At 41.0% G+C, this 16,139-nt stretch overlaps 1 protein-coding gene and 1 non-coding gene across 2 annotated transcripts in view; one reads left to right on the top strand and one right to left on the bottom strand.

The window, feature by feature from the left end:
* The first annotated feature begins 4,702 nt into the window (after positions 1-4,702).
* trnag-ucc (transfer RNA glycine (anticodon UCC)) lies at positions 4,703-4,774 on the top strand. Its single transcript has one exon. It is a non-coding gene; the product is annotated as a tRNA-Gly (tRNA).
* Positions 4,775-5,548: 774 nt separating this feature from the next.
* The window catches only part of slc12a7b (solute carrier family 12 member 7b), a 60,622-nt gene continuing 50,031 nt past the window's right edge, over positions 5,549-16,139 (bottom strand). Inside the window, 6 exon segments of the mRNA XM_054623336.1 lie at positions 5,549-8,462; positions 9,137-9,270; positions 10,689-10,703; positions 12,175-12,350; positions 15,156-15,263; positions 15,968-16,099. Of these exon segments, the coding sequence (XP_054479311.1) occupies positions 8,371-8,462; positions 9,137-9,270; positions 10,689-10,703; positions 12,175-12,350; positions 15,156-15,263; positions 15,968-16,099 (657 nt within the window). The 3' untranslated portion in view covers positions 5,549-8,370.

Below are 16,139 nucleotides of genomic sequence, written 5' to 3'. Positions count from 1 at the left end.
GATAACTTAAAAAATACAGAGATATTGAATATTCTGTTTTGAATTGGTTGATTTGGGATTTAATTACACACTCTCAAAGCACAAGTAAATGCAAACTGCATTTGCATTAGCAGCCACCTCTGCTGTATGGATGCATTTTTTATTCTATTTTTTATGAGGAGATAGGTAAGATTATGTTGAGAAACAACATGAGATACGATCATTGGAAAAATGTTACACCACTTAATTTGGACATCTCTTCTAGCTTCTATCCATACAATTTAGTAATGGCATTGGCTTTATAATTATTATTATTATTATTATTATTATTATTATTATTATTATTGATATTATTACTATTTTGATCGCCATCATCCTCGTCATTATTATTTATATTATTATGATGACAATAATAATAGTAGTGGCTGTATTAAATATGTTACATTTTTATTTCAATGACAATCTTTGCCCACTTCCGGTCTTTTTCTGTCTGTCTTTGTGTCACTTGATTTACCTTTCACATCGCTCTCCACCCCACTTTAACCCCCTTGCTGCTGGACAGAAACAATAAGAGTAATTTCAATATATATGAAAACACTTTATTGTTCATAGTTAGCAGCGTTTATTATCAGTCACCATGCTGGTAGCTTTAATACACTGTATGCTGTCCTCTTTGTCTCCTGGGTTTATATCTGTATATTTCTGCCGGACAGCTCATTCAGAGTCCTTATCTCTTGCAGGCTTTCCCTCCAGCCTACAAACACACTCCACCAAGCTCTGCTGTCCAGCTTCACTCACTGTTGCACACAGCTGGACCCTACATGCTGCACACCTCAACGCTCCACAGAGCCGTGGAACACAGCCTGACAGGATGCAACTAGAAGCTGTCAACAGGAAAGACATCTTTTTTTTCTTTGAAGGTTTAAGATATGATAGAGTTGAGCTGCTTTGTATTCTGCAGCAGGGATCAGTGTTTAAATTAAAGAGAGGATTTGCTTCTCATCATGGCTGAGTCCACTGTGTGCTGCTCTCCTATACGTTGTCTCACACATTTAGTACGCTGAACTGAAAATACTGAATAGAAAAATGCACGTACTGCACTGTGTATCTGTTTTGAAGAAATTGAACATTTTTCTTTTCAAAAGATAAGATCTTTAATTTAACATTTTGTATATTCGTTGCACAGTGACTTGCAGCCATTGTTGAAGCACTGTCATTTTATTTGTAGTGGGCTACAGTGGAGCCCGGCGCGGTGTTTCTTCTGAAGGGTGAGTGCACTGCAGGTAGTGAAGATTAAAAACTGTCATTTATGTTTGTGATCAGTCACAGGAAATCTTTGTATAATCAAACAAGCCATCACAGTTTGAATTTGCATACATTTAGTAGCATTTTTGACACGCAGGGGAGAGCAAACATTGAGCTTTCTTTGGTAACACTTACAAGTCAACACTTTTCTTAACTCTAATCTGTCATTTTATTTGTAGTGGGCTACAGAGGAGCACTGTGAACGTCCAGCCTTCATCTTCTGAAGGGTGTGACTGGCACACCTTGGGCCAAGGACTGTACAAAAGCCAAAACAAAGGTTGATTTTGGACATTTTTTGGTATGTTTATGTTAAAATCTTCTTTTTAAAGGAACATGCACTTCTCTTGTTTGTATGTTAAAAGCAATTGGCATATTGGAAGAGGTCTGCTTATACCTCTGTGTTTAGTAGTTTCAAGAAAACATATATGATGAAAGCTTGCTATGTGTCTTTAATACACGTTAAAGGGGAACTGTCAGTCAGTTTTTTAAAGTTGCTAAATTAGTCTTCAGAGCATTAATCTATGTAAAGATATATTATATTAATGTCTAGCTGAACAGAGAATGAAGTCTTGTTCCCTCTGTTTGTGTTGTTATCTGGTCTTCTCAGTGCTTTGCTTATGTAACTGGTTCGGCCGTAGGCCTTTTAACGAATGTTAGCGTGCCCCGCTTGCTAGCTAATGGCCGTTGTTGTGCCCAGCTATCATACAGCAGTTACCCCTGAATACGCAAACCCGACAGGCGGTGTCGTTACTTAGGCGTCGCATCAACCGTCCGGTTCCTTCTCAAGTAAACACTTTTTGCTTTGCCATTGTTTGCACTGTTAGCACTGTTAGCCGCTAGCCGCCCAGCTCAGTCGTCACCACAAAGAGAGCCGTGTGGAGGCAATCCCATCAACGATAAAACAATAATGAAACCACAATGAACACCCTAACATTTAAATCATTTAAACGAAAGTTGTGGCCTTTGGGCTTATCTTTACTCCAGCAGTTGCAACCACAGGTACGACAATGGTACAGATAATATCTTTAGCTTTTGGGTTGTTGTTTTTTTTAGCTTATTTTCTCAAGTTTAAAGAATATACCTCATCTTTCACTTTAATTTTTATTGCAATAACTCATGAGCCAACTTTTAATTCAACAAATTAAGTTTAAGTGAAATTCAGTTGATGACTATTTAAATAGATAAATAACATGCTAGCCTAAAATAAACGGGCTCAATCCCTGACACAACATCCACATGACTTTCAGCTGATGGGATTAATCAATAACAATTCAATGGATGGAAAAAGATGAACATCAGAAAGCTCCAATCAATACAGGCACAAGCATACAGTATTACAGCGGAGTGCACACATCACTTAACTGTTGTTTTTGTCCTTAGTGATCAATGAGAAAATGTCTTTGTCTCTTTTTACTCTCTCTCTCTCTCTCTCACACACTCACACACACACACACACACACACACACACACACACACACACACACACACACACACACACACACACACACACACACACACACACACACACACACACACATCTGTACAGTTTCAACTGTCAACATCCAGCCTCTCCTATCAATCTGGTTGACAATGCACCGAGCAAACAAAGAAGAGGGAGAGGGAGAGCGAGAGAGAGTACTTTGGACTGACAGATTACGCAGAGAAAGTGGCGAAAGGCTGCAAGAGGTTAAAGGTCAGCCGAGGCCCAAAGCTCAAGGGTGTTCCTATCAGAGAGGTTTTTTGGGCAGAATGTGTTACTGTCTCTGCTAAAATCAACGGAGCCAGCAGCTGTAGCCTTAGTGAACACTGTATTGGTAACAGGTTCAGAGTGTTGTGGTAATCAGCTATACATAACTTCCTCCTAAAGTTACAGAACTAGAGCTTTGAAAATGAGTCAATACTTTTTCCTGCACCGTAGCACACTGAATACAAGATCTGAACCAACCAGAGCATTAAAGCAATGCACAAATTTCCAAACCAGCTGGGTCGGAGAAAGAGATTTTTATGAAAAAAAGATGGGTTATTGAGATAGACTCAAAGTGTTGGTACTTGAAGATAACTGAGATGAGATTTAACTTAGAACGTAATTCAAAATGGCCAACAATGCACAGATCTTTAAAAAAGATACCATATTTGCGAGTTCGTTGAGACACTTTTGTGTTTTGTCTGTGTGTGTGTGTGTTGAAAAGCATTTGGAACCATCTCTCTGGACGTCATCTGATATGAAGATGGGGCCATGCTTGATTTGACTCAGAGATAAACGTTTCCATCAGTGGCTGTAATCTAGCTGCCGCATGAAGCCAGTTTTCAAGGGAAGCCAATGCTGCCCTCTAGTGGATAGATGCTGTTCAACCGACGTGACTGCACTAGTCTGCACAGAATGTCCAGAATGCAGGACACGGGGCCTCGGGGCCGTCAGTTAGCTTGCATATTTGTCCAAACACATATTTGTATCACCACCAACACAGGGTAGGGTTTTTCTTCTTCTCCGTTCTCATTCACATTGCACACCTCTGACTGCAGGCACAGCGAGGAATCATCACACATGATCTGCCTTTGTTGGTAACAGGTAGTAGGATCTTGACACTATGTCTAAAACTCTCTCTGACCAAACTACACAAAAACAAAAATATACACAAAATTCGAGATAACTTACATGTCTTGCAAAAGCAAACACTTTAAATACCGTCAGAACTTATTTTTTTTAGCATCGAGACTTTACACACATACACTAAACAGCTGATTGAACTATTGGTTGGATTGGCATGAAATGTGGTTACTAGAATGAATCATAATAACTTTTAGAAGAGTGGAATTTTTTTTTTAATACTTTGGTTTATGACCTGCAATACTGATGACTTTCCCATCAGTGTCAGCTTTTTAATGTATAATATACAATTACATTTGTATGATATCATTTACTATTACATTTTTATGACATAGTGCATTAATATTTTCTATGGCATACTATACTATGACATACGTGATTTAATGCATAACACTATGTGGGTCTATTAAGCTCAGTGTCCTCTCTGTCCATCAGAATGCAGTGAACACGCTCCTGTTTCTCTCTCCTCCGTGAAGCACGTTTCTCCTTCATGTAAAACAAAACTAGATTTTGGAGTAGGGTGGCTGTAGGAAACACTCCATTTATAGATGTGTCCACTCCATGACAGATTAGTTTTAGAGGCTGAGAGGCTGTCTGATGACTCGAGCTCAGTTTAAAGTTTTTTTATATGAAGGCAAGCTTACAGTAAATAGATCCTACTGTAGTTCAGTCAGTTCTGGTGGAATCACCGAGTAAACAGTGGGAACTTCTCTCTTCTTTTCCTCTGCTAATGTACATCCCGTTCCTCTCTTCTTTCCCTCCTCCCTCTCTAAAATCTTCAGTTTTCGCTGGAATTCCTCGGGTTTCCATGCGATGGTGGTATAGTGGTGAGCATAGCTGCCTTCCAAGCAGTTGACCCGGGTTCGATTCCCGGCCATCGCAAACCGCTTTTGGCCCATGTGATCGTGATGGATTACAGAACCAGAGGAGTCTCCCCGTGTTAAACTATTAAAATCCTGCCGACAAGAACAAAATCTGCTTCATCAGTAAGACGAAATATTTATTTGTCCTGTCAACATGTATGGTGGAAAAAAAATCTAACTCTGTTATCAACAAATAAATGCATGAATACATGTATTATTAAATAGAAGAATAAATACGGAAATCATGTTTATATATATTTTGATAATTATTCATTTAAAAACCCATATTTAAAGCTATTATCATATACCGTTCACTGTTAAAGTGAATTTATACACCAGATTTTTATTGGTTGACCTGTTGTACTTGTCATATCAAGAGAAGAAGAAAAGAAAAAGAAAACACTGACCCGTGTTCTACATCCATGATAAATGTACAAATAAATATTTACCCCTCAGACCACCATATCTTTCATATGGCGCAGCATGTCTAGACAGGCCCCGGTGCAAGATGCCACCAGGGGCCTCACCGGCCCTGCAAACAAACATAAGTCCTGTTGGTACGCACTAAGGCCAGCAGCCCTGAATGGCACCGTTACAGATAACAAATCAGTGTGAGTGGTGTGTGACTAGAATCAGGACTCAGACAGGTTTTTGCTTTATTACCAGCACTTTTAATAATTACTGAGAGGCACAAATACAATTTACAGGGCTACCTTCCTCTATATGTGCGCCCACAAGCGACCTCCTGTTCCAGCCCGCGAGGCCTGATAGCTGACAACAGCAGAAACACAACAGCAGAAACACAACAGTCACACACACACACACACACACACACACACACACACACACACACACACACACACACACACACACACACACACACACACACACACACACACACACACACACACACACACACACACACACACACACACACACACTTCTGCTGGTCCTCTCTCACTTTTTTTGCTTTCATAAATCCACATATGACATCAGTTCTGAAAGAGAGATGTGATTGAAGACATTTTATTCTATTTCTTCAGCCTCAGTGACACCTTGAGGTAGATAGCATTCTCCAGTCACCTCAGACATTAGAGCTAGAAAACACTGCTGAAAATCCTCTTCACCTCCAGAAACCTCTCTTTATTTAATTTGCATCATCTGTTTAGGGTTTCATGTGCTTTATGTTTCCTCTACGCACAGCTGCTGCTATTCAGCTCAGTAACCAGATTAAAAGAAAATACTCTTTTATAATTTATCTTTATGACTTTAATGGTTTATTTGTACAACTTCTAATGTTTCAAACTTCCTTAAGCTAGACAATTTCAAGTTTTATTGATATGGGACTGTTTTAAAATCTTTCGCAGCTAAAATATAAATCTGAACAAAGGAAGCTGAAATGATTTAACTTTATAAAGTGACTTTATCGACCATTCGTTGATACTTTCAGTCCCTGGTGCCACTGTTTCCTGAGGGGGGTTCAGTCCTGTGCGTTACGGTGTGCTCCTTACAGGTCAGAACAAAACACGTAAAACTGGACAACCGCCCCCGTCCACACACACCACCTCTCTCTGCCTCCTTCCAAAAGAAAAAAAAAAAAAAAAAAATCACACTAAAAATGAACACTTAAAGTAACAGAAGATCAATTTTAACGTAACAAATACTACAGAAGAACTATATAGTTACACAGGTGCAAATCAACAACTGAACAAAACACAACAAAAACACGAATGTTCCAGAACTGATGATCAGAAGTTCTTGATTTTTCTCTGCGAAGACGTGCAGGAGAACACCGCTTTCTGCTTTACAAAATACTGCACAGCTAATTTATGAAAAAAGAAACTGTGGAGGTACACCAGGCAACGGGTTGGACTTGTTTTTCTTCTTCCCTCTACCACAAGAAACCCTCTAACATTGCAGCGTTAAGACAATGTTAGAGGGTTTGAAATCTCCTAGTTGCATTTGCTCAATTATTATTTTTGCATATATTTTAAAAGAAATCTAGCAGGTGTAAGCTCTAACATAAAAAAAAAAAAATGTGCTTGTAATGTTTTTCTTTTTTTCAGATAGGAAATGTAAAAACCAGCTGTGGCCGTACCGCAATGCTCTGAGACGCAACAGTGATACTTCCACAGTTTCTTTCCCAGTCGTTTTGGCACTTTTTCTCCTACACATGCTCGTTACAATGAATCTACTCAGTCTGGGACTCAAAGCCTGGAGAGATTGGTTTGGTAAAATAATATAAAAACAACAATGAAACATTAGTATTAAACAGTACGGAATCACTTTCTGCATCCTTTTTCCTTGAGCTATTTTATCAGCATCTTGCTGCTCCAATGTGAGAACAATGTCGTGTTGACCGGTAGGAGGTGTCACTGCAGGCGGTAGAACTGTGTTGAGAGTACGCAATGAATTAAGTGCTGATATATGGGTAGTGCAAAGTCCACAGTGCTGTTACTGCGGCGATACGCAAGAGTTGTGCTGATGCACGAGTCAGTTTGTGCTTTTACGTTTTACACTTTGCTAAATGCCGACAATTCTGAGAGCAGATTTAACGAGAGCTAATCTGCTATTTCAATCTTACTATTTCAGCTACTGCACGCTGTCAAACAGCCCTTGGATTAAAAAAAAAGATCTACTTACTTCCAATTTAGCTCTTTTTCAGTCCCCATAAATATGTACACATGTGCATTTAATATGTCATTCTATAAAGCTGACAAAAGGTCCTAGAGTATTAACTATGGCTGTTTTTCCCTATTAAAACAATAGTGTTCTTAGAGGGAGGGAGATGTTGAACAAGTATCAGTACCACATATCTGAAGCAGAAGGGTGATCCAACATGTGGTGCACGTCCTCCCGGCCGGTCCTTCACTAAATCACTGACGATGCGATCGACTCGAGGAGACTACGACTACAAACGCTGCTAAAGGAACGACCGCTGAACTACACGTGGCCCTTGTTCAGCGACGTCGACGGCTGCCTGCTGTTAAAAAGTCATTTTAAATGAGAATGTCGAGCACAAATAACGATGTGGAACATGCAGGACACCAAACTGTATTTGATTCAGTATTAAATATATATCCAGTCTACAAAGCCTCTCTGGAACTGGTCCTCTCTGTGCATGCTTCTTTCAGCTCCGGCGAAACTTCTCTGAACCTCCCAGAGTGCAACACAAAAGACTACGATGATCAAATCATAACGGCTCACACATTCCATCCTATGCTTATCTTTACGCAGTGAGTGCCGGGAAAAGTGACGACATCGACACAAGAGGGAAAGAACACGGAAATGTAACAGAATATAAATTTTTTTCAGCGTTAAATGAACAATGTTAAAGTGTCTCTATGCTCTATCTTCCACATGCGGGGGGAGGGGGGGTTCCGTGTCCCAGCGTGGGCACACACACACTGCGCTCGCTCTCTCAGCCAGTCCTTCATCCTGGGGTCCTTCAAACCAACTGTCAATTACAAGTGGTCCCGCCTTCCAACAACCCCCTGCACCTTCATAAAAACCAAAATTGGGCATCCTTCCAGCAAAATGCCCGGTGACCGGTAACCATGGCAACAGCCCATGTGTGCAGGGTGGGGCGTGAGAGTTTCTTTTTTGGGGATTTTTTTAAGAGTAGATTGTGATGACTTCGCGGCCGCCGCCTCGCACCAGGAGGACCCGGTTCAGACCCTCGAGGAGAACCTCCAGGAACTCCATGTCTGAGAAGACAGCAGTCAAGAAACAAAACATACAGTAGTAATTTAAACCTGCAGTAACAACAATATATCACATCTCTTGGGTTATTATAGCAAGCTTGTTAGTAAACAGTTGCTTTATTACATATATCATGCAGAAAGTAAGCAAAATTAGCCTTCATTTGGAGTTTTGTAGATGTCCACCTGATTAAGTAAGTACAGTATTCCATCTCTTTTAGCTCTATTTTTGGTCTCCACCATCTTCTTATGGGAATATCTGACTCTTTAGCTGCTAAATGATCCAGTATGCAGGGCTCAACAGTAAGTATTGCCCGCTTGCCCAGGGCCAGTAAAATGCCACGTTGCGCTAGTTGATCTAGCTACTAACGAGCCAGATTGAGCAAGTGTTAAACATGTCATTTTTCCAGAGTTGAATTTGCGAGAAAAATGGCGGCGGCGGGTTACGGCAAAGTTTATGGGCAGAAGCAAAAGCAAGTTTAGGTGGCTGGCGTTAAAAGATGTGGGCAAAACTCCAGATTCATTTTTTTAAAATAAAGATTAAAGATGACAATTAACTTTGGTCTTTGTTGTTATTTGAATACCGCTGTTAAATGAAACAATTTGTAAAGGGGCAAGTAAAAACTGATTTTGGGCATGTTCGGTTTTAAAAGCATAGGTTCTAGCTGCTTTAAGGATACAGTTCTCGTCTCCTCCTCGGTTCCTGGGCGGTCCCGGCATGTTGAGCAGGACCAGTTGAGCTCCCTGCGACTTGTTGACCACCACCTCATTCAGCTTGACAGCCGTGTGCATCCGACGAACATTCGACTGGTTCCTAGTTTGACAAGAAGGTTGCAGTGAGAAAGGACAGAAAACATGAGTAACTAAACTAAAACCCTAAATGTCTTTAGTAAAGTAGGAGCAGTGATGATAGTAGGTGCTTGCTAGGACTTCTGTAGCGTTCATAACTTCATCAAATGAAAAACTAGACTTTTAGCTTTATGTTGACTGAAATGTCCTCTGAACTTAATGTAGACCCTAGTCCCTACAGTCGAAAAAGGGGCTCTGGTTGGCCCACAGATTTCCCAGTTCAGTACTACATACTGGTTATAAGGAGGGTTTGAGTACATTGTGTGTTCACACTATAAAATCAACAGAAGTCCGTAACCCCGCCTGCACAATACCAGGACCCTAAAAACTGATGCAGCTAAATGGAAATCAGCCTTGATGTATTTTATCATTTACAGCTACTGCGACATGTCAGAATGTCCTCTGCGAAAAAGGCCTATTGTGATATAAAGGCAGAACTCCTGAGTACAGAGCTGCACACTGGAAATTCTTAAGGAAATGTTTGAGCCAGCGTTCCTCTTTAAAAGAATAAAACATATTTACCGTATTGCTGGAAAGCTAAGTGAGAACAAGCTATGCTTTTTCAGGAGTCTCTCAAGAACTATCACTAATACACTGTGTATTTCTAGATACACATTTCTAGATAATGTGCTATACCAGTATAGCACATTATCATATATGTTCATAACATTTTTATCAGGATGCATTTTAGTGAAAGCGTTCTGTATGTTAGCTTCAGACACAAATAATAAAACCAAGGCAGCGTTAAGAGAACTGAAACGGATTGAATCCCAAATAAAGAGGCAGCATTTTCAGACAAAGGGACATGCAGTACCACATCTGAAGTCTAGGTGTTTATTATTGTTTAGTTTGTCATAGTATAGCATGGTTCTGTACATGCTGTAGTCTTTCAAACTGTCAATTATTAATTAACACTGTCAAAAATAATTTTATTATTTTAATGTTGCCTCTTTACCATCACATGACATCGACAGCCAGAAGCCATTTAACACTAACAAGACAACCTCACAAACTTCTGCTTTCCATTCTACTGAAGAAAAAAACATTAACATTTTCACGTCAAGACCAAATGAACAATTTTTTTTTTTGTATTTGCCGATAATCACTTTGAAAAAAGTAAATGGAAAGCATAAAGTTGCTCATGCATACAAACAATGTCTTCAATAGTACAGGCAATTAAATCGATGGAGGCTATCCTTTCAACATCAACATGCTTTAAACGGGAAGTCCATGCACATTAAAACTCACAAACAAGGACGTGGACGGACACACACACAGACACAGAGGTGCAAGCACATGAGCTGGAGGACACTGAACAAAAAGCCACAGTCACCACAGCAGCAGCACACACAGACTGCCTAGAGCAAAAAGAAGGCGACTTACAGACTCTCCCACTCTCTAGAAGGAGGAAAATGGGACAGAACAACAGAAATAGGCTTAGATGCTTCCTACGTCAGCTCTCTCCACCGCTCCGCATGCTTCCAACTGTCCCAAACGGCTCCTACTGTCCACCAAAAACCCAAGGAAGTGAAGTGGAGCCGTTTGAAGTCTATGGTGAGGCTTTGTGAGAAAGTAGCCTCCATTTCTTCCCGTCCTGTGAGACTTCTGAGACGATTGTGCTTCACAGTGACTCAGTTGAATGACAAACTTCATTATCCAATGTAAGTGGACTTGGACACACCTGATGAAGTCCACACACTGATGGTATGGACCATAGACTGTATATAAAGATGGACGACATGACGGCTTCCCCCGAAAGAGAAGCCCAAACATCTCAGTCGCCCCCCCCGGTGGCTGGCCACAGTATAGCTCATAAACCCCCATTCTTTACTAAACTTATAAAGGAGTATATGTAACTTAATTTTTTTGCAATGGTGATAGTCTGTATCAAACATAAAGATCTTCTATTTGTAAAGCTCTTAACAAACAGCCTTAAGTCTGACTTAACTAGCTTAGCAACAATTAAACAGTAAGGTTAGCCAGCGCTGTCTGACCTTTGTGTGTTCATATCATTGTAAGCAGATGCGAAGATTACGTTTCCTAAACACAAATCGTCTGTGAAATAAAATGCTTCATTTTTATCCTAAATGTTTTGAAAGAGATATTCTACCCAGAGAGCCACCGTGGTGCCAATGTCTGTAAAGTATAGCAGCTAGGTGGCTAATGCTAATGCTTGCGCCCGCTTTGGCCTCGTGATTGGTTCGGGTGTGTGTACTGAAGCTCCGCATGATGTTACTGGTGCAAGATGGCCGCGGCCCGTATCGGGGATGTTCATGTCTTCATCTTTGTGCAGTGGGAGGAAGTAGCACATGTGTCCTCCATCTCTAGACACAGTCTATGGTATGGACAGTATGGGGATGAGAGGGTGTTAGTCAAAATAGCAGCATGTGATCTGCGTGGTCTGGCCATGCACCGAGACTGATATGGCTGGAAGTGCACTCACACACCAAATGCAGCCTGAAAGCACAAATCCATGCAGAAGGTCGTCCCATTTCAACCTGTCAGGCTCATTACTACTCCTACTACTACTACTACTACTACTACTACTACATCTACGCATGCTGCCATCCTGCACTGAGGCTTTGGCACCATCCTGAACTATTAGCAGTACTCTCTGTGTTGTGGTTGGCTCTTCAGACCCTTGTAATACTTCATATGTTTAAAATCTTGTTCAAAATGGTGCAAATTTCACTCAAAAGACTCATGCCATAACATCCTGTTTTGTACCGCCTTTACACTATTTGTCAGTAGCATATACAGTAGACTCATTAAAGTTACACACTTACAAAGAAAAACTTTCACTTTCCCTCCTTCTTTAGCTACAAATGCACAGATGTTCTCCTGGTGTTCAAACAGAGGGCGTACTTACGGTTTCATGTTGAACAGGTCACGCACGGCCACGTTGGCGTTGCACTCGCGGTTGCGGTTGCGCTCCATGAAGAGCTTCTCCTTTGTCCAGGTCATGTGAACTCGGTCGAGCCCGGCGTCGGCCTTGTCGTTTATCGTGGCGTGAGATGCCGTGTTTCTGTCGTGGATGAGCTGGGCCTGGAGCGGAGGGGGAGGGAAGGATGAGGAAATTGAGTATCAACCGGGAGATAATTCAGTGGAGGGACGAGAATAAACGCAAGAAGACAGGTGGTAACTAAAAGAAACGATGACAGGGAGGAATGTCCAAGATAATTGAAGGAAGACAAAATAACTGATGGAGGGAAATAGAAGATATAATAGAGGTGACTGGGATCTACTTTCCTTCTACAAGTAGATAAAAAAGTTGGGTGAAACCATGCTAGAGAATAATAATACAAACCTGTTCAGCATTTACAACAATACACATGGACCATAAACTACACACTGGGCATCACGAGACAATGCTTGTCTTGGACAGACTGAAGGTCCCAGCAAGGGTTGAAACACAACATGTATGGGTGACTGACAAGAACAAATCAGTGGTGGTCAAAATGAACCAGGCTGGGGAAGGTAAAGTATGACGTTATACCAACGTTTAAACCCGATACAGGGCTTTCAAAGATTATTACACATTACTCAAAGTATGTACCCTAACACAGCCTAAGTGCAGAGATAATACAGCACAGCAGAGTGGGATTAACTACATTATTATTAGAGTCAAGTATAATCTTGTTTCATTACATTTGACAACAACTCTAATCACTTCTGCTCTTAATGTCAACAGTTATATAATCAAAGCCAATGACCATAAATTATGGGTTTTTATTATCTGCCATCAAAGATTATGGCCTCTGTGCTCCTCGGTACCAGTTCACGTTTGATAAATGCATTATATGTCTTGATAAAACACAGGCAGTGCTGGTATAACAGCAGGCTGACTATGTAACATATTCAGACCTTGCTGATTAAAATTGTCTGTTGTTAATGTCTTCATTGTTCTAAAATACATGCAGAGGGGATGCTTTGTGGTAAATAACATGCACATACTTTTTTTTGAAAGAAAACATGTTTGTCAGTGGTTACAGGCGTGAGGGGGCAGGAGGGGTGGGAGATGACTGAGATTAAGTTAAAATAAAAAATAAAAAGAGAGTACAGTATTGTCAAGTCAGAAGGGTGAGTATAAACCACTCCTGGTCTATAGCCTAGATCAGTGGTTCTCAACCTTTTTTCAGTGATGTACCCCCTGTGAAATACTTTTTTAGCCAAGTACCCCCTAACCAGCGCAAAGCATTTTTGGTTGAAAAAAAGATGTAATACTAAGCGCTCTGCCATCAGTGTCTGATTTATTAAACTGGCAACACTGACGATTGCATTGTTGCATTAAATTCAGTTTATGAACTTACACTTATATTTTATTGAATATTTATTAAATAACAATTTTTAAAGGATTTGTGAATGGATGCTAATTTTAAATATATTTTTTAAAAATCTCACGTACCCCCTGGAGTGCCTTCACGTACCCCCAGGGGTACACATACCCCCATTTGAGAACCACTGGCCTAGATAGTAGCCTTATGAGACTGTAATGCTCAATAATAATAATATGACACTTTGTTAAGGTTTCTGAGACAATACTGTCCACTCATTCCACTCACGCTTTTTGAGGAGGTGGGGATGAGGTGGGGTTATGGAGGTGATGGGGCTGCAGTTTGGAGGTGCAATGGGCTGGTGTTCACAAAGCGCTCTCAGTGACTATACAGGTAGTGGCACTACTGTCGGGGCAGAGTCTGGACTTGAATTGTCAGATGTACAATGTGGACACTATCTGTAGGTGCGAACCAGCTTCTCTTTATCTATTCGTACGCTTGTTTTGTTGGCCACCTTTCTGACTTTACAATGACTAACTTGTAGTCCTGGGCTGACTGGAACAGCACACTGGTCACTTTCTACGCGGATCAACTGGTTTTGGCCCAAACTGAGCCAAATGGGAGCAGGTGCTATGGATAAGACTACAGATGGTCGAAAAAGCACAATGGATTATCCAGAGAGCAAAACATGTTCCTCTACTTCTAGTTCCATATTATTGAATGAAGCGAAATAAATGTACTGAATAGAACCACTACTCTGTGGTATACACTTCTCATTTCAAAGTCCAGTCTTTATATCATTTAATAACTGCACCAACAGTTAGACTGGAAATGCCATTCCTATGACACAAAGCAGTATTACTACTCCTCCATCCTTCCTTCCCATCTGTGGATTGATTACACTGTACATGCATCATACTAGAGAGTGTGATGTGATCTATTTTTCACACTATATCGGGGTCAAATTTGAGTCCAGATTTTCAAACCACGATGATGATAAAAGTCATTAGATCAGACAAGTGATGACTGCAGCCAAAGATCCAGCTTTGTGAAGACAGGTTTTTTTGTGTCTACAAGTGAGGGACAAGTGGGGTTGACAACATCGGCTACCTCGTCCTCCTGAGTTTCCTCCGCCGTGGAGGACGGCCGGCTGCGGATCGTGCTTGGGGTGGCGCCCTGGTTCTTCCTTCGGATCGAGCTACGCGACTCGTCAGTGATACTCTGAATCTGAGCGGTGGGCGTGGCCCCGGGGAGCCGGTGACAGGTGAACAGGGAGAGGGGGCCAATTGTCATGTAATGCAGTGGTAGGCCAGACTTACTATAACAATGTTTGGATTGAACTATGTAGTTATTTATGGAAATGACATACTGTAGAAGCTGACCTGTATGATATTGAAGTAACTTAGATGTGATGATTCCATTTACAAACAACATTAAGTAACCATAAAAGCAGTCTTCTTGAAGATGTTCATGAGCAAATGTTATAAGCATCTAATCTAATTCTCTTGTGGTGAATTGGATTGCAGCTTCAAATCGACGGTGAGTGCTGTGTTGCGTTCAGATAGAAGTGCGTTACCTCTCTCTCCCTCTCAGTCCTGGAGAGTTGCATCTGTTTCAGCATCTGAGACCTCTGCTCCATCACCAGCGTCTTCTCGTAGGTGAAGGCCGAGATGTCATTATCGTGCTGCGCAGGGGAGGAGAGAAACAAATCGTCAATTACAACCTGGAGACGACTTTAAGGGGGCCTTAGTCTACTCTCACACACAGCGAGAGGAGGCGCTAAGCACAGAGAGAGGCGCGGATTCACTGTCCTCACAAGGCATAAAAACAGAACGTGTGGACTCGTCATGACACATTTTGTTAGAAAAAAAATGTGTGGGGGAAGAGTGTGTGACAGAAGATTTTGTGCTGTTTCCTTAAGATAAATAAAGACATTTCCTACATAAATTGCTGAATAAAAATAGCTTTAAAAAAACTATTTTCTGTTGTAGGCACATCTACCTGACTAAATAATGAGCCTTTTTATCCAAATCATAGATGTCTTGCAAACACAGAGATGACAACATAAATACTAACAACTGTAAAATAAATAATATTCCTTTTTAAAGCATTCATGGATGAAACTTCCTGGCCCTTTAAGAGTAAAAAATGTCCCCATTAAGAGTAGAAAATGGATTCTGATGCGGCAGTAGCGTATCAACCAAGTGTAGCTGATAGAGAAACACAGTTTTTCTTGTTTTTACCTGAGAACTTAATGAAACTGTGGTAGAGATTTGTGTTGCCAATATAAAAACATATGGAGCCACTGTATTAGAGGACTTTGGAACTGATTCCAGTGTAGTAATGCATCACTACCGTTGCAAGATATTCTATCATGCAAAGTCTCACCATCTCCACCACTTCCACTTCTGCATTCAGTCGCAGGTGGTAGAGGAACATCTGGAGGTCTTTCTTCATTTGAATGCTGTTGTCGTCCATCTGGGCCACGGTGAAGATGCGCATCTTACACTTCCTCCACACCTGGACCACCAAAAGACATCGTTGTTATGGAAGAAGGTGG

The sequence above is a fragment of the Anoplopoma fimbria genome, chromosome 21 (assembly GCF_027596085.1).
Source record: "Anoplopoma fimbria isolate UVic2021 breed Golden Eagle Sablefish chromosome 21, Afim_UVic_2022, whole genome shotgun sequence".
NCBI lineage: Eukaryota > Metazoa > Chordata > Actinopteri > Perciformes > Anoplopomatidae > Anoplopoma > Anoplopoma fimbria.
This window is presented reverse-complemented; position numbering and strand designations above follow the sequence as displayed.